The 23,460-nt window shown below is 47.4% G+C and overlaps 1 protein-coding gene across 1 annotated transcript in view; it reads left to right on the top strand.

Moving 5' to 3' along the window:
- Window positions 1–454: 454 nt before the first annotated feature.
- The window catches only part of LOC119387164 (protein Wnt-6), a 34,378-nt gene continuing 11,372 nt past the window's right edge, over window positions 455–23,460 (top strand). Inside the window, exon 1 of the mRNA XM_037654472.2 lies at window positions 455–612. Coding sequence (XP_037510400.1) covers window positions 539–612 — 74 coding nt within the window. The 5' untranslated portion in view covers window positions 455–538. The remainder of the gene's footprint in view (window positions 613–23,460) is intronic.

Genomic DNA, 23,460 nt, shown 5'->3' on the forward strand with positions numbered 1-23,460 from the left:
AAGGTCTTGGAAGCCACGGCCTCCCGTGAAGCGCAACACCTCTGGACGTCACACGCGGAGGCGCCGAGAGCCACCTCGCGCACGGGCGAGAAATTTACGCGGCTCTCCTCGGGTACAAGAGGGTATCGGGGTCCGCGTTGCTCCGGGAGAAGCATCAGCTCCGTCGGGACCAGCCGGTCTTCTTGGGTCGCGTTGCTGTCGCGTAGCTGTCCCCGCATCGTCGGCGGCGCCTTTGGTGCCGTAGCCGAAAGGTAGAAGAAGAAGGAGGGAGATTCTTCTTCTTCCCCCCCCCCTCCCCCCCGCACCCGTTCAGGGGTCTCATCCGCCGCGGGAGCAGCGGAGAGGAGGCGCCTGGCGACTCCGCCCTCCGGCATCAGCAGCGGAAGAGGGTCCGGCGGCATCTGCGGCGGAGGCCGCGAGAGAGGGTGTCCACCCCGCGGTAGCGGAAAGCGGCGGCGCGCCGAACGAGCACTAGCCATGCCGCCGGCCTCCGCGCGGAGCGGGCAGCGCCGTTGCAGTTAGCCCCGCCGAGAGACCCATGGATTACGCGGTGCGCTGGTTCGCCGCTGCCTGGGCCGTGCTCTTCCTCGCCTTGCTCCTGCGCACGGCAACGTGAGTACCACCACCGTACCCTACTCTCGTATACCTGCTCGGCTCCGTGCCCGTTCGTGTTTTCGAAGGCGCTCTTTCGCGCTGAGAGGCTGACCCCATGTAAAAAAACCGACCGGCCCGATGAGGGTAGTCACGGGGTCTTTCCCACGTGAACCAGGGCAGTTTAAGCGCCACGAAGTGTGTTTGTTTGGTGTAAAGGACTATGTGGAAAAATAGGAGCATCAAACAACTGGGCTTCCCTCTCTTTTTTTTTTTTGCTTTATCTTCCCGACATCCTCGATTCGATTCATTTCTGCGACAGCCTTGCCTCGCACGAGTGTCGTGTTCGATTGAAGATCAGTGAGGGTGTTCGCGATGGACGGCGGAGCGTCCGGCACAACCGCCGTAAACGCCGCAGTGCGCAAGCATCCTTCACCGAAAAGACGCGTTGTCATCGAGGCGACTAGTGAAGCGAGCGAAAGACGTGTCTTATAAGGTTACTGTTTCTCAGAGCACACGCCGTTATAATTAACCGCTAATAAGGAAACAAAAAATAGATATGCATCTTTTGGTAACGCCATGATCGGTGGACATGAGAACTGTGCCTCCTGAAAGCTGCGAAACAGAAAAAATACATTCGCCGGTTCTGCCGGCAGTACCGCGATGCCGCGTGTATGTGAAGCCCGTCGAAGTGTCGACGATAGCCTTTCTAAAAGCGATGCCTTGCGCCGTCAGCCGACTGACTATAGCAAAAAAAAAAAACAAAAAACAATGCCCTTGTCGGCCAGCTTGCAGATAGCGAGACGATTACCTCAAAACACCATCGCCAGTCGCTGGCTTCTTGTTCTCTTCTGCAGCTTGTCTTTGGTAACAAATAAAGGAATATAGATAAATAAAGGCAGCAACAATAACGAGGTTATGCACACGCTAACATCTCGTGGTCGAAACAGCAGCGGAGGGTCAAAGCACTCCTTCGGGAAAGGCGCGGTGTAGTAGCGATCCCTTTGAAACAGAGGCAATTGCTGCCTTGACTAACGGGAGAGATGAAATACTGCTCCCCGAGACGGATATGGCCGTAAACGTCAGGTTTCGGCTCTTTCATGGGAGAATGGCCTTCCGTCTTGTAGCCCGCAGTAACCCCCCCACTCCGTCCGCAAGCCCGTCTTTTTGGGCCCCTTGTTGGCGCTATATATGCTTTTCGTGTGCTTCCTTGTATTTTTGCCTCCAAATATCTCGCCGGTGGAGGAATTCCGGGGGCCATTGTGCTGCGTCGCGGTAAAAGTCTATAGGGGTTAATACACGGGTCGTCCACCCTCTCTTCCCAACATCCTCTCCACCTTCTTCCAACGTGCGCGATTTCGGCATCGCGGTTGATGCGGCGAACAACAGTGGTCCGTGTGGTATACTGTCAGGTATACAGGAGCTACAGCTCTACAATTCCTTCAGAATGAAGAATTTCTGCCGTTGAATTTCCAAAATTAAACTCACCCGGCTTCGCTAGGCGATGCGCGAATTTAGTCATCAAGTGTCAAAAACACTGTACATATCATACATATATTTAAGCGATCGGTGCTTGCTTACTATTCGCGGCTTCCGGGTGCACATAATATATGTATCAATCAGCCGCGAACTATATTGCAATGCCTCGCAGGCACGTAGTACATGGTGCGCACTTTTGCCGCGTATACAGACAAACCAACACTTTTGGTTTACGGAAGCGCGCTAACTATATCAGAACGTGGCGGAGATTTTCGAACAATCTTGCTCTGTTTCGCCTATCAATGTGTCGTATATGCACTTTACAATAGGTCTCATTCATTTACATATGCCCGGTCGCGGGATCGAATCCCGGTCGCGGCGGCTGCATTTTCAATGGAGGCGAAAATACTTAAGGCCCGTGTACTTAGATTTAGGTGCACGTTAAAGAGCCACAGTTGGTCGAAATTTCCGGAGCCCTCCACTACGGCGCCCCTCATAATCATATCGTGGTTTTGGGACGTTAAACCCCGACAATTATAATTATTATCCGTTATATATGCCAAAACTCACGCATTTGCAGGCTTGAATGCACCCGTCGATATATAATAGATTATACAATTTTTTTTTAACTGTTGTCATCACTGAACGCAATATACTTACATAAGCGAAGAAATGAAGGGTTCGTAAAAAGTGAAAGTTTTGACGCGGCTCGAAGTCGTCTTCAATCGCATTTCCATTAGCCGTGTATACAGGATAATATTTCTGTGCCACGAATCGCTGGCGTCACACGCGATGGTATACGTGCGAAAACAATCGCCGTAATGTATATACGTCCGTGCAACCTCATTTCACTTGCAGCCTACGTAAGCCGCGTTCATGTAATCGCGTGCACTAAAAACGAATCCTCGATCGTATAACCATACCGAACGTAAAATAGCTTCCGTGCAGCGTTCTGACCGAAAAGAGGCGAGTTTGGAAACTATACACGCATGACGATAGTTTCTTCACTGAGGCTACAAATATTCGTCACGCGTCTCGCCTATAAACCATACGTATCCTTGTGCACGTGCTATACTACAGAGACTGCGCATATGCGCGGCATTTCCTCGAAGCGTAACAACTTCGCCTTGCGAAACGTGCGCGGAAAGCGTGAATGTTTTGCAGACCGGGCGTTGTATGGTGTTGGCCAATATCTCCTCGCCTCATAATGCGTGCCAATGACCCCCCCGATCGGTAGAACAACAGAGACGGGGAGGAAACTGAAGGTAAAAGGAAAAAACAAGGAAATATATCAGTCATTGCCGCAGTGGTTGTATAGTACTTCTGACGTCTGCCTCATTTGCACACTGTTGTTTTGCGGCGCTGCATACGCGCGTGGCCCGTTTGTTATAAGGCTGTGTTTCCACATGACGCTCGCTCGCCTCTTATTGTTTTTTTTCTTTTATTATTATTATTTTTTTTACCTTCAGCGTAACTTGAGATCTGGTGTACAAAGTCACCTCACTGACGCATAAGAACCGTACACGGTATGGTGAAGGTGATGCAGAAAACTATATGCAGGGTAGCTACGCTTTTTTTTTACGTGTCACTTTTTACATACATGGCTAATGGTATGATAGTTACCTTGGTGTGTTTGAAGGAGTTGTGATTATAGTTAGTAGAAACCGCGCGATGAAAAGGCATTTTCTCTCGCTTCAGTTGTTTTGCTCGTTTAATTATTCGTCACCTTTTGCCCCGTACAACAATTCTATTCATAGCGAATGCGAAAAAAGTCGCTGCATTTCCAGTGTCATCGAGAATAATTACGCGATATAGTATGCAACACGTGAAGGAGTTTGAATGTCTTGCTATGACTTGTGTTTCAATGAACGATGTATTTACTTCAGTGATACTGGATATTAGTTGAGATCCGCTTGGCCTCAGTTCAATCATATTTCTTCGTTAGGAAGCAACGTGGAACAACGTATAGCAACGTATAGAGGAAGCTTCGTGAGTACTGTTGTGCAACGCGCTCAGAATTGTGTACGCGCTGTATCTTCGTTATCTGTTATGTTGCACATCTTCGTTTATCTCGTGCGATAAGGAACCGCTCACAAGTGCCGCATGCCCTTATCTCTCGCGTCAATAAATGAAAACCATAAGCGCTTGTTTACGCTATAATTTTGTTTTGTCCTTGCTCCTTTGCTTAGTGTTCCTATTGTGTCAATTTTCTGAGCGATTGACAACTACCCCTGCAATTCCGTAATAACGACTCATTTGCATGTTTTCACAGAACCGCCGCGCAGATAAACAATATTCGACACTCACAAAAATGTAAGAGGAATAACACTCATGGAGAGTACGGTTCAGGCCTTACAACATGATTATGTTAATCATCGAAGTCTCATCAGCGATCCCGTGATGTTAAAGTGGTCAGTAAGTTCTAGCATAATAATTCATTAATTAGCTTAAGCTAGATTTCAGATTAATTCGGATCACTGATTAATTATACCTCGACGCTTCTACCTTGAGCTATCCTACACAGTACATAACTGATGCATGAATTGTATCTTCATGCGGCCGCACTCCGACGTATACGTCTATATACTTTCTGTAACCGCCCTCCTATATTTGCGCGCCCCTTAGCTTCAATGCACCCGTTGTGGCAGCTTACAGCGGCTGTCTTTGCGCTGCTAAGCACGAGGTTGCGGGTTCGATGCCCGACCGCGGCGGTCTTACTTAGATCTGACTCCAAGTTAGAAAAAAAAAAAAGAGGCGGTCAATATTAGTTCAGCGTCCCTTACTATGCGGCATGACTCATTATCATATCGCAGTTTCACCACGTAAAACGGCGGAACTTATTTAAGTTAACTTGATTCGGTGTTTCGCGTTGTTTTTGTGTCATGAACATTGTCATTTGTATACCATTCCGGTTTCGCCAGTTAGCCTTCGATTCGCACGTTCGAAGGGTCTTATACTACGTGTTTTCGTTGTCTTCGTGATCACCTGTTAACTCTGTATAAAATTGTGACGTAGACAAAGCATCGTAGCACATAACTGTTCTCTATTTCTTTTTCTCTATTTCTTTTTCTTTCTTTCTTTTGGTCCACACGCACTGTTGATTTTGTATCGCATACCGATCTCTTTGTAGGGCTATCGTAATACAGCACCGTGGCCCCGGATAAAGGCATCATGACAAAACTAAAAGCTATATATATAGTTGTGTAGTGTTGTGCCGGCTCCCGTCCGCGTCCATTGTCAATTTCGCCGCCATCGCTTGAAAAGTGAGCTCGCGCGAGGGCCGAACGCACGCATGCAGTGCGCGGTCTTGTGTTACGTCGACACATATGCCACCACTGACACCGCTTCGACGCGCGAAACCTTGACCGTGTTTATTGCTCTCGTGTCTGGCTATACCTGTGAACGAACACGACAGAATCGATATGTACACTGTATATAGCTGAAATTTTCTTCTTGGTATTTGCGACACAGAGAAAACGAAAAAGAGTAAGTTTAATGGCATTTTTACAGGTTATCTGTAGATATATACCGGCTCGGGCATGCTGCATATGATAAAGCAAGATGATAAAGGGTGATGGGAGTCAAATACAAAACACACACACATACGCACACACACGCACGCACGCACGCTATAATAAAAATTAGTGACAGTCTTAGTGAGTGTTTGTAATTCAAGAGAATGCTACGATGAGCATTATTTGGCCTCAGTTCATATTCAGGACGTTGCCGCAGTAGAGCAGCATCTTGCATGCTGTACATACATATATATATATATATATATATATATATATATATATATATATATATAATATATATATATATATATATATATATATATATATATATATATATATATATATATATATATATATATATAGTAAAGAGCCTGCGGTCACAAATTATGCAAGACAGATGTTATTCACTTCAAACACCCCTCATCAGCTTTTGGAGGTATGAAAACAAATAAACCAATAAGCGGAGACAAAGGAGCGTTAGGGGCTCCGTTGGCTTGCGCACGTGCATAGTTTGAAAGTATGGTTTTCGTCTTCCATTTGGTATCAGTTGGACTTGGTGGAAAGGGAAGGTAGAGGCGGAGGTGAGCAGGTGCGCTGTACGATGGCATTTCGTTCCGGCACGGCTGCATGCACCACTACATTCTGGCAAGTTCTCGCGACAGTCTCGCAGTGATGTCGCATGATTCTTGCGATCATCTGGGGCAAACCTCGCGCACACGAGGCTATACTATATTCTTCAGACGCTGCACATGTTATTGCATTCAGATAATATGTAAAAAAAATTCACAGGGTTCCTTATGCATTCATCTAAGACGACTCGAAGGCGAAAGCCATCTTCATTTTCTTCTCAGACGATGTATTGATCCTGTCCCGCCATCTTCCGCAAACGTTGTGCACCTATAGCGTGGTTTTTCACTGCCTCCGTGATCGGCACACATTTGACCAAGCTACGATGTCATGTGATGACGGCATCAGGTGGCGTTACGTCACGTGACGTCACGCCAAAATGTGTGACATCATGATGACGTCATCACGTCATGATGACTTTTTGCATCACTTGTGTGTGTGCCCGACACCGCTGACGCGGGACGCCGACGGTCAATTTGCGCGTTTGATGAGCCATCTAAGGCTCACTTACTAACAGTTTATGTACAAGATGCATGCTCTTATGATTAAACCTTTTGTCGAGGTCTAGGCATTTCGTCTGTAGTCTGGTCTGCACTGTCGTTATCCGGCTTTCTTTCAAATAAGCTGCAGAGCGTTACGTTCCGAATTCACAACCAGACAAGGCACGTAGATGTATAGTGTGATGACTATTCTTTTGGGTGTGCAATTTTCGCGCGAGTTTATGCAAGAGTGCAGCTAGCATACCGACTTTCTCGTAATGCTTTGGACAGAGTATACACCCGCACGCATATTCCGTTAATATGTCTGCAGTCTTACAGACAAGCAAGCGTTCATATGCATTTGTAACAGCTGTAACTTAAATGCGTTTATTGTTTACTCGCTGACTTGTAAACAGATGATTGCAATACATATTACTTTGACTAGCGAACGCGGGAAGAAAAAGAAGCTACTCCAGCGCAACGCTCCAACGTAGGTCCCCCATCATACTTTAGACAGTTTATTACAAGAACGCCTGCAGAGCATTAGAACTAACATTATTATTGCTACAGGTGCATCACAGTGTGACGAAAAGTCAGTTGGATTGGTCTTATTCCCTTCGACTACCCGATTTCATACCCGTTTTTGTGGCTGAATTTCTGGCAGTAGTGCTCGCATTGCGCAAGTTAAACTCGGCAATTACATCTGCCGTTATAATCACAGATTCCCTATCTCTCTGTGCTGCACTTTCTGCTGGGGCTGAATCCCACGTAATAAAGGCGTTTTGTGCCCTGGTACCCACGCATTTGAGAAAAGTTCGATTAGTTTGGGTTCCTGGACATAAAGGGTTGCTCCTAAATGAAATTGCCGATTCGTTAGCGAAGTCGTCGATCGATGGACCGATTTTACCTTATTTTCCAACATCCGCTTATGTGACGGCTGCGCGATTTCGCAGGTGTAGCATTATGGAAGTCTTTGCAGACACAGAACTCACAAGTTCCACAGAATATCGGCACTTATTATATCCCTGGCGGAGGTCATTTTGTCAAACCCATAAACTGGAAGTGTCAATTACGAGGCTGCGCTGTCGTGTACCGAGGCTAAATTTCTATCAACACAGGTCTGCTCAGGCACCTTCTCCACTGTGCGCATTTGGTGGTGAGTTGGAAACTATTGATAATTTCTTTCCGACCTGCAGGCGATACACTACAGCACGAAAAACCCCATTGGAAACACCTTTACGAGCTATTGGAACGAATTTATCTGTGCCTGTGATTTTGTCTTTTGGAGCCTCTATTTCTGGGTTCTCCAATGCGAAGGTTTGCGTGGCTGTGAGGGATTACCTCAACGAAACCAATCGGTTAACTAGATAATCTATATTATTAACCTTCTATGTCAACACATGTATATATTGTAAAAAATGCGGGCATTGATATATTTTATTTTATTATCGCTATTTTTTTTTCATATTTGATCAAGCGTCAAAATTTCCTGTCAAGTTTATAATGTTTCTATTCCGTAACCTCCCTTCTAAAGTAATATAACATTTTATAAAACCACTCGATTCTTGGCCAATCCCCCACAGTGGGTTTGAGCCGCAGTTGAAGGTGAACAAGAATAAGAACAAGTAGGCTGCTGCACGAAATGCCTCTCTTTACGGAGAAGCACCGATATGTTTCCACGCATCAGCTTGCTTTCATATCGCATTACTCAACAATAAAAGTTAAACAAAAGCGTATCGATTAGGCGACCAGTGCTTATGCCTCGATGCAATCGAGACGGACGACATTTCGAGTGCTCTTCGCTATCCGCATAGGGAAAGACAGGCAAATGATAGAAAATCGCGCACCCTTCGTCACACGAGCTTTTTCCGCCTGTACAGCAATTTCTCGAGAGCGCGCAAAACTTGTCAGACAGTATATTGTTCTGGATCAGGCTTCAAGAGGTTCGAGCCGCACGTAGTATATATCGGACTCGGCGCTTCGTGAGACGCTGTAGTGACGTCCTAGCGTTGATCGAACAATGTACATAATTTATTGTATATTTAAAGGCAAACGACGAACCCTGCAGGTCGAACAAAAAGTACAACGCAAACACCGTCTGTGCGGTCTTCGCGACGTTTTTTTTTTCTTATTTTCTTACTTGTGTCCGTGTGTACACATGCGCCTGCTTTTCAGTATGCCGTCATTCGCAAAACCAGCTTGCTCAATTTCCAGTCTTTGTAACTAAGCTCAACAAAAATATCAGCTCAAGGTAGCGTATCGTTATTGCAGCGAAAGCTGTTATTAATCAGATCACAACGGCAGTGGGTAGTGTCCGCCGCCGCCGCTGGTGTCCGTAACCACTATTGCGTTAAATAAGAAAAAAATGAAATGAGAAAAAAATATCCAGGGTCGGATGGGATTTGAAACCAGGCCCTCTGCGTGACAGTCGAGTGTGTGGTTTAAAGCTTCCCACTCACTACAAATTGCTCAACCGTAATTCTTCATCGTCATCAGCCACATGCAGTGGACGTAATGCCTTACAGATATGTATACCGGCTACCTCGCTTATCCGCAGAAAGACGAGTAATGACGCAGTGGGTGCTTCTCTACTTCACAAAAATTGTGATTTGCGGCGTAGTGGATACCTTGCATGTGTACTTGTATTAGTGTCCCCAAGAGAGTTTCGAACGGGCTCTACAGAGGACGCTCTTCCAGCTTTCGCTGTGACTGTGCTGCGCTCTCCACGCAGGCCTGGCGATTTCTTTTGTGTCCCGTTCTTTGTATGGCTGTAATTATGCAACGTTGTACGTAGCTACGTAGTATCGTATGTAACTGCATAGTGCACGTAGTACAATTCCGTAGCGTCGCGTCGGACCCCATATACGACGCGTTCTCAGTGAATGTGCCGAAGCCGCGGAACTTTACTCCGCTTCGCTGCAGATCATATTGAAAGAAATGCATAATGGTCCATCACGCATATTCTAGTGACTTCTCGTTTACACTCGCCGAGGTGTTTTAGCAGGTAAGGTGTAAACTCGAGGACATGGGTTTGATTGCCGGCCGCGGCTTCAGCATTTCGATAAGGGCGAAATGCAATAAAAGTAGTGTACTCGGATTTATATTCACGTAAAAGAAAAAACCTCAGGTGATCAAAATTATTGTGGAATCCCTCATCTCTACTGTGTGCCTCATAATCATATCATAGTTTTGGCACGTAAAATTCAAGAAATTAATTCAGTATCTATGCCGAGTGGGAAGATGCAGGGGAAGCAAACGATGCAGTGCAGTGTAGCCGCTGTCCAGAAAAGCAGTACTGCGCTGCCGTGAAGCATCCTTCTCCAGATGATGATGAAAACATTCCTTTATTAAAATTTAAAGAAAACGGGGAGGGTCCCTATTCCGGGACTCCTATGGCAACCTCTGCGATAGCCCGGGCCCGCTGGACGAGCGCCCGACAGACCTCGGGGGCGCCTTCGCGAAGGATGCCTTCCCACTGCTCTGGGGTACGGGTGGACCGAAGGATTGGTGGGAGGGGAGGGAAGTAGGCAGCGGTGCACTCTACGGTGACGTGAAATGTTGTGGGGATGGCGCCACATCCTGGACAGGCGTTGGTATAGCGAGTCGGATATAATTTGTGCAGGAAGTGCAGATTTGGAAATGTTCGGGTCTGCAGTCGGCGAAGTGCGACAGCCTCCTCTCGTGTGAAGGGCGCTGGTGGTATCGCTGTCGTTGGCGTATGTAATGCTGTGTGACCTCGTGATAAGTGAGAAGTGGGGAACCTAGCTCTGTGTTGGCCGCCTCACTGCGCGGGGCTGCTCGGAGGGTGAGTTCTCGAGCGGCCGCATGAGCGCGTTCATTACCCGACAGTGAGGCATGACCAGGAGTCCAGAGCAGGTGTATTGTGTGGCTGATGTCTGATGCAACTTTGGATGTACGTAAAAGAATAGAAAATCTCGCTCGTGTGATTGTATTCCTGCATAGTCGCAATATGTCGATGGCAGAGCAGGGTGTTGTGACGTCGACCTATTCAGCAGTGCGCCATAAACGCAGCACAACGGCAGTTCGCTGAACAGGCCACCCCTTCATAATCCCGACGATTATTTCTATTTATTTACATTGCGTCATCCGCGTTCAGATGAGCTATTGAACTGCATGTTGTCCGTGAGCATGCGCCCTTTTTTTCTTTCTAAAAAAATTAACCATAAGTCCAAGCAGATGTCGTAACAATCTATGACGTCAGCGGAAGGCAGTGCGCTGACGTCGTAGATTGTGACCTGAATTTCATGTTTGAATATTATGCCTGGCTCTCCCAACAATACACGTCAACTTTTTAAGGGACAAAGGGGAAAGGTGCGGGGGGGGGGGGGGGGGGAGGACAGTATAAGGTTGGCTACTGGTCCAGCTCAACGTGCAATAACTTTGCAAAAGGTAATAACGCAGGTAAGAGGTACAGGAATAACTTATAGTGCACAACACAGTCAGAAAACGGACCGAGAAGATCAGGACTCGCAATTACATTTATTACGAAATTTAATGGATGCAACCTCAAATAGCTAATCCTTTGCCGTTTATCTAATAATTCTGCTTGTATCTGTCGCTTTTACGCTGAATTCCATCACTCAGGTTCCCCAGCGCTCATTCGGCGCTGCAGTTCACTATAGCCGCGGAGAGTCGGCAATTACCATCGTGCGCTTCTCAACGGCCCTCGCGTTCCCAGTCACCCCTTTCCCCCTTCTCATCCACCCTCCTCGCCCACGACCCTCTTCGGCCGAGCGCGGTTGCCGTTGAAGCTGGCGGGATCCGAGTGCGGCGGGCGCACCCAGTTTTAATTGTCCGCTGCAGGCATGGCACGTCCGCTATCGGCTGCTGCCCTCCGCGAGAGACGCGCACCTCATCAGATAGATTGCTGCCGCAGATCAGCTGGCGCAGCGTTTTCGTCATGGAGAAGGGGCTCGCTATTCTCTCGAAAGTTTCTTTTTTTTCTCTCTTTTCATCGCCTGATTAATATTCATTGTGGAGAACGTATCTCTCGCGAGTGAGGTTTACTGACCGCTCGAGAGCTGCCGTCTATCGGTTTATTTTGGCGCTATACTCGATTAGACCACGCAAGGCGCGTGGCTCGCTCACGTCTAGCACCGATGATGTTGTATACGTATGGCTTGGGAGAGGGGAAGTAATAGAAGTAATAAATGAGTAGCAAAGGCACGCGCGCGATACCGCGTGATAGAAAGTTATACATATAGCACCGTATAGGCTGGAAAAGCAGAATGCCTAGCTGGAGTGAGTATAGCACTGTCCACCTCAATTACTTTGACCCCGTTGACCAAAAAGCAGCTCAAGACAAAAAATACAGCGCACACTTCGCGAAGACTAACGCAAGGAACACGAGGCACAGGTGCTGTGCCTCGAGTTCTTCAATAAACTAGTGATCTTAAGTAAGCTTATTCAAGTTTACTTAAGGTCACGAAGTTTACTGGACTTATTCAAGTTTACTGAAGCAGCGACGTCGCTGCACGCGGGCCCCACTGTATATAGATGAGAATAAAATAAAACGATGGGTGTCATGTCAGTGCTTGATGTTAAATGGACATTTGAGATAGATAGATAGATAGATAGATAGATAGATAGATAGATAGATAGATAGATAGATAGATAGATAGATAGATAGATAGATAGATAGATAGATAGATAGATAGATAGATAGATAGATAGATAGATAGATAGATAGATAGATAGATAGATAGATAGATAGATAGATAGATAGATAGATAGATAGATAGATAGATAGATAGTAACGGTCTTGAAATATGTGACGTCACTCTGACGTACGGGTGCTGTGAACCCGTATACGTCGGAGGGTGCTTGTGTACGGAATGTGTACGGAGGGCTTGTGTACGGAGGGTGCTTGCGTCAGAGGGTGCTTGCGTACGCTTCGGAGGGTGCTTGTGTACGGAGCTTTGATGGCCCGACGTATAATTCCGGGCAACATGCATCGACACGTTTTTCCCCGGCTTTAGATAAACACACTGCAACCCATGGCAACAGAAAAACTATGTTGTTCTTTTACGGAGCGAGGCAAGCGTGTGTCGGGCTAGTCGGTGTTTGCGGAGAGTGCGGTGTGGGGGAGAGAATAATGGGCCCGTATTGTTCGCGAGTGTGCGAGCGGGTCGCTTGCTTCTCGTGGTATCAACGGTGATTGCCTAAGCGCTGATTCCCCTTTGTTGCCATCGACTTTCGCCTTATCCGAGTAAGACTGGTGGCATTCCTCTTGTTTGCACTCGGCCTTTTTTCGGTTCCTGCGTGCCGCACCGTCTGGCTTGTTCGTATAGGCTGTCGAAGCGACCTCTGCATAATGCATGTACGACTTAGCGATCACAGAACAGTGAACAAGATCTCTATGTAGAAAATAATTAAGATAGAGACGCCGAGTTGAACCTCATAATTTACGGATTACGATGCGCTCTTTATGAATGTGGGATCTGAGTTAAATAACCTCGGTGCTGCTCACTCTCTGAAACAAAAAAGAGATATCATAGAATGATCTTTCACGTATATTTAATTATTGTGAGTCAAGGTAATTGAAGAGTAACGAAGTTTTCATTTGATGCGCAGTCACATCTGCCGCTTTCTTTTCTCCGACCTGTTATGAACAGGATAAGGTAGAAGTTCAGGGGAATTAAGATGGAATCCTGAAGCGATGAAAAATCCTTGGAACTCCTGGATTCTTTATCTGTTATGAACAGGTCACAAATAGAGTGAGCGGAGGCATTTCAGCGATATCATACTTTAAATAAGAAACGAGAAACGGTCCTTTGTCTCCGGCTCGACGTTAACATAATGGTGTTTTTAAGCTCTTCATCGCCTAATAAATACTAATTTTAAATAAACTTTTTTTTTAATATTGATATATAACTGAACACACTGCGACCGAATATGCCTCAAACATAGATACAGAGTGTGCACGTGAGTTGACGGCAGCTTGTACAAATCTTATGATGAATTGTCCTATATGGGTGCCTCACTCATTTGCCTACCACAATAAGAAAGCTTTAGTTTTTCTTTTTTTTTTTTTCACCTCGCGTATTGAATCCCGCAGTGTGCGGTTTCCTCGATTCACTGAAGCTACAGCTGTACGAGCACTTCACCAAGCCAAGTATAATCTCGGAAAAGTGTCTCCTTGGCTAGTGGCAAGGAGGGTGTTCCGGTTATACACTATGTACTTTAATACGTATAACGTCATATAGCCTATTTTGCTGAGAAACCCGCTTCGATTACAGCCCCACTATCACATTTGGTCTTTACCGGCCGTGCATCGATACCTGATAATACTTGCAGTTTCAATCACTCCAACTTCGCTCTTGCGATCGCCGACCAGATAAGTATGATAGTCTATCTTTCAGCATCCTTGAGCACAACAACTGATCTTTCGATGAATGCTCTTTGTGCGTGATAAACGTAACACAGCTCCGACCATATAGCGCCGACCTTAAATTGGGGTGCATCGTCTTACATTACTGTGTCTCGTTCAATTTTATGCTTTTATATATTTTATTTAAGACAAGCACGCAAACAAATGTTCGTTGCTAATCCGTAGCGTACAAAGCCGTCTCACCACACAATACAGCGAAAACCACGGGCCACGACAGGAGAAACGGCGTTTCCATTGTTTGCAGCTAATCCACCGTTGACGCTTATGCATTCAACCGGCGCGGAGGATTAAGGGTGGACAACACTCGAAACACGTAACCGGTCTTCGTCACTGGTTGGCTGGTGCGATCCGCAGCTTTCCTTACACAGCAAGGAGCTAGCTATGTGCAGTATGGACATATGCGTATATAGTTTCGCAATTAATTCTCATTTAACACGTCTCAAGCGTATACGAGTATTGCGCTTTGAAACGTACGGCTACGCATGGACTGTGTATCGTCAAGTCCTCGGTTATACTTTTAACTGATTTCATTGCCTCCTTCGCAGCCATTCGTGCGCTCTGAATTTTGAATTGATGCGTTATCCTGTATACTACGTTTTTCCAACTGCTAAATGTTTAATATGCATATATTACATTCGAAAGATAATTGTTCCTGTGTTCTACATTTGCATGATGTTTCTTGGGTAACATGCACACGTGCTTCGTGATCACTGTCATGTAACTTATTCGCGTCATCCCGCACACCTTAAATTTATGTTCCCACTTTTGTTGTATACTACGCGTCTGTCAATTCCTGTGTTTTCCCTGCCGATAATCTATACCCACTGCCGTGCAATATCGTCCGGTGCTGCATAGTACATTGTAAATGGGTAAATGAATATAAACACTACTACGATCCCCCTGCTGGCTTTGCGCGTGCTATCGCTAAACTACTACACAAATACGCCTGAGACACACTTAAAGTTAACAGATGCCGAAACATGTGAGATAATGGTATAATAATGAGCTGTACGTGCGGCTAAAACTTCCTCAGGTTGCAGAGCAGGAAGCCCACCTTCTTAAACGTTCCCGCCTCACTCTTTTTTCCCCAGGAGCTCTCGACGTCTCTTTTATCGCGTACCATATGACGACGAGCACGCACGAATCATACACTCCGCATTCCATAAAGGAGAGGCGACGCTTCCACGAGATATAGGCGGCATGCTGGCAAAACGCGACCCGTTTCTGTTCCGCATTCGATAACCTTATTCCATCTCCTCCTTTTAAATTTTGCTATTCTTCAATATTACCGCTCTGCTTCATCTTCTTCCTCCTCCTCCTCCTGTTGTCTCCGCCCTGCTGTTGCCCCCTCAGGAGCAACGGCAACAGAAACAACGGCCGATCACGATCGAACAGAACGTTTTCTTCGCTCGAGTTTTGTTTCAACTGTTCCTCCGCTATCTCTCCTCGTCTTTCTCGAGCCCCGTCGGGGCGTGAGAATAAGACGTAGGAGCAGGAGTCGCCCTCGTCGTATACATGTACGCGCGGTCCGGAGAAAACGTGTTCACCATAGAGTCTTCGTCGCCAACAAACAAACAGGCAAACAAGCGGGCCGTTCGATTCTGTGCTTCGAGACGTCGTCCACATATACGCGCGCGCTTGCTATACTGAACGCTCCAGATTCCTCTCGCGTGGAGACGGGCAGGAGGGGGGGGGGGGAGGGGGTGTTATACTCTCTTCTTCTACTTCTTCTACCTCTTGATGTTTCCCACTGTGAGCTCTGATAACCGCTTCTTCATCTACTTGTTCTTCCTTTTTCTTCTTCTGGGAGAGGTCAGAGATTAACAAAACGTGGACAAACTTCGAGTCCCCGTTCCCATGTGGGACGCTCTTTCATGCCCCCCTTTCCCTCCCCTTCCAAAAAAAAAAAAAAATCTCCTCTTCCTCACCTATACGTTCGTTGCCTTCTTCTTCTTCGCGTGTTTACGCCCGTTTTCGATCGTATTTCGTTTTTCCTTTAATCTCTCGGCGAATGTTCTTTTTTCTTTTCTTTGCTTTCGTCGCCTGTGGCACATTGAAACAGGGTAAATGCGTTTTGGCCGAGGAAAGGAGCTGTTGCGTCGTATATCAATATTTCATATACGCAGCAGCAGCGCCCGAGGAAAATCTACACGGCGACTCGCTCGCCGGTGTCGAGAGAGATAAACAAAGACGCTATATGGGAGATGAGAGAAGCATAAGCGCAGCGGCTTGCTGCTGCTGCTGCTGTTGCTGCTGCCGTTGTGGATGGGCCCGTTCTGAATCTTAATGGCTGCCGGCCGGCCTTCGCTCGGCGCTCTTTCGCTCAATCGACGGGATTGTGTAAAGCGATTGCCCGTTTCGAAGCGGTTCCCAAGGTACACAAACAGTATATGTAGGCTGCGGCTGAGTTATAAATCAAGCAACTCGCGAGACGGTGTGCGTACACGGTATAAAGCGAGGGTTAAGTTAAAGCTATACGTATCAGCATCCCCGTTTCAACGGGGATGCCCTACTCGCGTGCACGTAACCTCTTCCGGAAATGTGAGGAAAGCTACACGATCCCAGTGAAAACAAAATAACGAGGAAGCGTTTCAGACATACACGTGAGTTAGGTGTCTTCCGTCAGGACTTTATCATCACGTCCGACTCGATCGTTTAGCAGAGACTTCGGAATAGAGCTTGCGAGTTCCGGGTTATGGTTTGTATATTTTAGTGTTCCGAAGAAAGATACTGTATAGGCTGTTTACCGAAGCACTTTATGCGCAAAGCGGTTACGCTACTTTGTGATGAGAGATAGAACGCATGTATATATAGTATACATGCGTTCGAAAACGAAAACGAAAGTGTATCGATACAGCCTTGAGGCTGTAGAAGGTTCCCTTATATCTATTTCTCGGAGTCACGAAGCCTGCGAAATATGGCTCGCGCAATATTAACTCGCAGAGTTGAGAAATGAAAAGCAAGCATTGCGGAGTGTTGAAAAGTATAGCGTACACCGAAAGCCGAAATACAACCCATGTTATACTAAACCAACACTCGCGTTGCCAAGCGTCGAAATATAGGTCGGACGTCCCTCCCAGGCGAATACGCGATGCGTGCTGTTTGTTACACTATAAACGTATTTGTATACGTTTAGCGAGTCAACCTTCAAACTGCCCACGCCACCCAGCCTTCGTCATGGCATAATCTATCGTGATGCATCTAGATGCTTGAATCATGCCGTCGTTTGTGTACGCATAGAGCATATGCATACATATATACACTATGTCCCTACACACCCACAGACACCGTTGCACACGAAGCGACCTGTTCCCTCTGTTAGTTTAGTTAAACGTGTCGAAAAGGTAAAAACCCGACGCATATCTCACCATGACTTGTCATCGATACACAAGTGAGGTTCTTGTAAATGCTTTCAGTTTTACAATGTCACAAATAATGAAAGAGGTAGCCTCTCTTCACTGTTCCCGACACCTTGTGCCAGATCTTGTCACTTGGAGCCGCTCTCCAACAATATTGGCAAGGAGTGCGCATGCATAAAGCTGTCCGAAGCTGTAAATCTTATTGAGGCCAGACGGGGTCACCTGTACATATTGTGACGGGGCGACAAAAAAAAAAAAAAAAAAAGAGAACTACTCCTAATAATTCAACGCGCAGAAAGGCGTATACCAAACACCCAAACACGTTTCGTACTTGCTCGTTCCGATGACGCAGGACGCTCCGCCACGCTTGAGGGATCACATCGGCGACCTTCAACTGGTACAACAACACTTCGACTTCGGCGTACGCAAAGTTCACGGATCATTGTAGAAGTCAACGGAAGACAAGCCTTGACTCGCCCCGCGGTTAGCAGCTCTCTTCTAAAACAAAAAGGACAAAGAAACAGGAAACGCTCCCCCCTCTGACCGTGAGCCATCGCCAGCAGGGTGGCGATAAGCATCGGCGGAAAGACATCGGCCACGGCATGTTAAAGACAGCACGAGTCGGACGTGCAGGAGAGGCTGCAAAACGGGCGCTCGCGTGCGTGCGTGTGTGGCACTTGTAGCTGTATAGTCGCTTCATTTGGAAGGCCCGCATCAATCTCCCCGCCGAGCGACACGGCGTAACAGCGGTTATTGTAATGGCGTGGCTCGCTGCAGATAGGAATCAGGGTGCCCACGTATTTACGCCGGGTGGTAAGCCGCACACCGGGTATAAGCAAAAATAAGCGTCCGCCGTCAAAGAAAGGAGGATGGATGGGAAGAGCGTAGGCGAAGAGAGGCACTCCGTGGGACACGATGCTACAGAAGTCGTCGCGCCCGTTCTTGCCGGAGGACATGGAGGGGCCTGTGAAATATTCGGGGCTGAGGCGTTGCTGAAAGGAGTGGACGTTGTCCGCTGTGCACATCATTATACGCCAGTGTTGACCGCAACGTACAATCAATGGCAGTCAAAGCTATACACCAAGTCTGAACATCGGTTTCGCCTCGCTGTATTTAGCCTTGGGCACAGGGAATTCGCCTTTACTTCATTAACGTGAACGAAAGCTTCTAGCGGACGTCTGTTCTAAAAACTGTCCATATTATACACACAATAATCTTAAAAGGCACAGCGTGCAGTACGTTGTTTTGTAACTGCGATTATCGTGAAATCTTCTTGATAGCTATAGAGCTTTGTGTTCCCTGAGAAACCCAAGATAATCTTATAGGTTTTTAATACAGCTTACTCGGTCGACTATGACCCAAATACGCCACTTAAAGTAAAAAACAGTGCTCACACAGTCCGCCTGTAGACTGTTGAGTTGTACTTCTTGGCAGGCATTCCCTACTGAATTTTCATTTATTTTTTTTTCCCTTTAAAGAGCTATATAGCGTCGTTTAGCTGTATTTATATATTTATTTTATGTGTAAAAACATTACATGAATTACGGTAACCGCATAAAAACGAAGCCGATAAAAATAAAATAAATCCTTCGCCTCTCCTTAAGCCACCTCCAGCCCAGAGTCAAAGGCGAGCTAGCATTTTCATATTCAGTCGAGTGGAAAAGAAAACAAAAAGCCTGTCCCTTCATATCTCACGCGCACCGGCCATGCATACAGAGCCGGCGTTTCGCCTGCCGGACGATTGACAGCACGAGGCGGGAAAATGAGAGAGCGGGAGCAGAACCAAGTGACAGGACAATTGACAGGACAACTTTCACGGCGCATGCAACCACCGCCACTATACTCCGATGGTGCGACGCCGCTTAATCGAATCTCGAAGGATTCCCCACCCCTCCTCTGTATACTCCGGTTGGCAGCCAGGTTCGCACACCGATGCTCTTTCTCTCTCTCTCGACTCTACGTACTTCGGCAAGCCGAGGAACGACTGAGGAATTCGGAAGGAAGGCGAGCGCTATAGCACGCACGCGCAGGACAGCACGCCTGCGAGTCGAGGCACCGAGAGGAAGGTGTGCGGAGGAGAATATCTTCGCCTCCTGGCAGGCTGTAATTTGGGGCGTGAAAAATGGCGTCTTTGTTTCCCTAAAATTGCGCCCTCCGAGCGCGAGGAGGAGTCAAATGATGAGCGAGCCATTGGCACTTGCTCCGCGGGAACGGCTTCGCTTGAGGAGCGCAGGACGAAGAGGTGGCCGGGCGCTCACTTTCCTGGCAGGACGCCGCTCTCTTCTCTCTCTCTGCTCTCCTCCTCGGTACGAGCACGCTCGGCACAGACAGAACCCGCAGTGGAACCTTAGCATCAACGGCCGCATCGTCCGTCACTGGCTTTCCACTGCATGAGTCCGTCTTGTCGACTGTTGCGCGCAGACACAATGCCGAGCGCGGGCGGATGCCACCAAAGATGAGAACGCGGTAAACTATACCCAATGAGAGAGTGAGAGAGACGTCGGCTGAGACTTGAGACGCGCCGCGCGGCTAATGGTTCGCACCTTTTAAGGTGAAAAGAATCTCGCGCGCCGGTTCCGGGAATCGCCGGAACCTCGGGCACCGAGGATCGCTCCTTTTACCCTTGTTTTTGTTTTATTTCTCGCCTTCTTTCTCCGTGCCGCCGGTCTTATTTTTTGTCGTTGTTATTATTGGCTTCCGGCAAGCGATCACTGTTCTAGGGCGTCGTCATTTTTCGGGTGGTTGCTGTTTGGTGCGACGTAGTAGCGACGTGCGCCCGCTCGCACGCACGCACGCACGCACACACGCACACACACACACACACACACACACACACACACACACACACACACACACACACACACACACACACACACACACACACACACACACACACACACACACACACACACACACACACACAAAACAGACAAAAATGATTGTTCCAGTCTGAAAGAAACCAACAACTTTATCATGACGCCAAATGAATTGTAATCGGATGTAGCACACAAATTTTCGTAGCAGCGTGCGAGTCTACGTAATCGTCACACTTGCATGCCGTAAGCATTTCCATGACGTGAACATATACGGTGCACTCGGCAAGTTCGTCGTGCTCGATGAGCGAACCAATAATTCCCAATATATTATAAGCACAGCGTAAGGAGAATCGACTCGTAACCACTGCTACCGTGCTGCTTACTGGGATCAACTCTATCAGCACAACAAGTTTAGTACACGGTTACAGTTAACTGCGAGGCGCTTTGCGACCATCTCTTACATCATTATATTTTGACTTTAAATTTGACCCATGTAGCTGCGTTGTTGCTGTATCCAGAGTGCATGTAGCAGGGAAGGGGTATGCTAGTTGGTATCTTATGTCGTTTTTGTATTCCGCTGAGCATTACGTTACGTGGCGGTCGTATGTAAGCTCCATCCGATATCACATGCTCCTGAGACCACTTATATATTATATTCCGCAATAGTTTCGATAATTCTCGAAGATAATTAAGAAAACATTACGGCAGTTATTCCTTCGGAACGCGATGTCCGACATACCTGCCGATGTGTTTAAGGAAGTGGTTCGACCGTATTGCTGTCACATACTTCCAGAAAACCAACAAAGTTTTGACATGGGCCGTTGTGTCGTCACTTGGCGTTGGCACGAGAGAAGTATATATGCGCATGCGCGCGTGGCCTGATGGGGGGTGTCTAATTAACAATCGTATTTACTTCATTCGGGAAACCTGCACACCGCGATGTGCGTATATAGTGCGAGGCAGAGACTGTTTAGCATTGGAAACCATCGCCCCCCCCCCCCCCCCAAGATCTTCGAATTCATTACTGTTGCGCGACCACACTGCAATAGCTGCATTGAAAGGACGGAACATTATATGAGCATATTATGCAGCTCGGCGCATAAGAAACGAACAAGGCTCACTAGATTCGGTTTTTAATCATCCTCAGCACAGCTCACCGCATTCCTCATATACCCACAGGTTCACTTTTCAGGTTTTCTCATACGACTGAAGAAATGAGACGACTGTAAGTATACACATCCACGTGTAAGGCTACCGGACAGTCACCGAACGCCTCCCGCTTGCTCTGTTTCAGCACGTGTCGACGCAACCTCTTGTCGGCGTTTACACGTGCCGAAAGTACTACCCAAACTGGATTTGGCTGTCAACGCTTATTTCTGCTCTCGTTCTCCTCACCTAAACCCTATTACGCGGGCGACCCCTTCTTTAGTCCTCATTTCTCTCTCGTAGAGCGGCACCCACTTGCTTCGCTTTCACTCGTGCTGTAGTGTAATCCCAAAACAGTCGACATTGGGGAGTCACCGAAGGGCATGCGGACGACGCGAAGAGAAAAAAAAAAAGAAACACATGAAATCCTCGGAGCTTCAAGGTGCAGCGAAAGAGGCTGCGTGGCGCCTGCGTCACGTGCGTCGGATAAAACAGCCGCGCATCCGGCTGCCCCGCAGACATCGGGGGCCGCATTCTTTGGCGGCGCCCTTTTCAAGCATCGCGCGCCGAAGCTGCTGCTGCTGCCTTTTAGCGGCACACTGGAAAGGAGAGAAATGTGGGGGGAGGTGACCGGTCGCCGCACAGTACGGGGTCCACACATCGCATGGCCGGCATTACCGCGCGGCGGCGGCGGCGCGCGACCATATGTGTGTGTGTACTTGTCGCGTTTCGCCCGCAAGTACCCACACGATCGAAAGAACAGACGCGAAAGAAGAAGAAAAAAGAAAGCAATTTACAAGCACGCGGCAGTCACCCCGGTAACCGCCCAGCCAGCAGCCTTCATATCTCGCGCGTGCGCGCGCTGGTTTCGTCAACACATCTGTTCGCATATGCGCAAGATAAACGAGCAACTCGCGTGCTTTCAGGTCGGGTCCGGAATCAATCGACGGGACCCCCACCTAATACCCCTCTTCCCATGACAACCAGAAGAGGCCCCCGCTTATCCCCAACACTTCATACATCTATACTATAATATACACTTGCCTGCGCCCATCGTCTCTCACTGAACGCTCGCTGCAATCTGTGTGCGTCTGCTTGTATATACACGCGCCTTTGTGGGGTGCTCGCAAAAGCTCATCATTCAGTAATTTCTTTTTTCGCTCCGTCCATCCGGATCCGCCGCTAAGCCTGCAGCTCTTAGGGATTATGCTTTCACCTCTAATTAACGTCACCTCTACTCCTCTCCATCTATCTGCTCGATGCAGTACTTGCGGAAGCCACCTATCTGTAGCTTCTTCATAAATTTCAGGCACGCACAGTTCAAAGGCGTGGCAATGCTAATCGTATGAGCTCCGGCAAGCGCTTCAACGTTTCTTGCACCGTAAAGCAGGCACGTCGCTATGCGCGTCGTCCAGCGCCGTGTCCAATGCTCGCTTAATGAGCTTCCTTCGAAGCTTCGCGCAGTGCATTGCTTGTGGACTGGACCGCTCCATTTTTTTAACGAGTTCGATTTTACTTTTCCTTCGCAACATTTTTTTGTTTTGTGGTAGCTCGATCTATCTCTCGGTGGCAAGGCGTCAACACAGTGTATATATATGTGCTGACTCGCAACAAATGAGCTCACGCGCCAGCTATAGGTACGTTTCGTAATGCACATCAGGTGAGGAGTTAAACGACTTTGGACACTTCCCCTTTCTCTATACCGCATGTCGCGATAAAACGAATCGTGCTTCATTATACCTATATGTCGAAACTATACAGCAGTGATGCATGACATCGCAGTATAGTGATAAGCAGAAGAATACGTTCTCCGTCAGGCCAGCTGGCTAAGCTGTTGGACAAGAGAACCACTGGGGTGCCATGCTGCACAGATGATTTTATATATATATATATATATATATATATATATATATATATATATATATATATATATATATATATATATATATATATATATATATATATATATATATCACATTTCGCCCTGGCTGTTATCGACAAAACAACTAATCAGAACCGTCACTTAGATGAAGCAAA

Source organism: Rhipicephalus sanguineus, chromosome 3, assembly GCF_013339695.2.
Source record: "Rhipicephalus sanguineus isolate Rsan-2018 chromosome 3, BIME_Rsan_1.4, whole genome shotgun sequence".
In the NCBI taxonomy this organism is placed as follows: domain Eukaryota; kingdom Metazoa; phylum Arthropoda; class Arachnida; order Ixodida; family Ixodidae; genus Rhipicephalus; species Rhipicephalus sanguineus.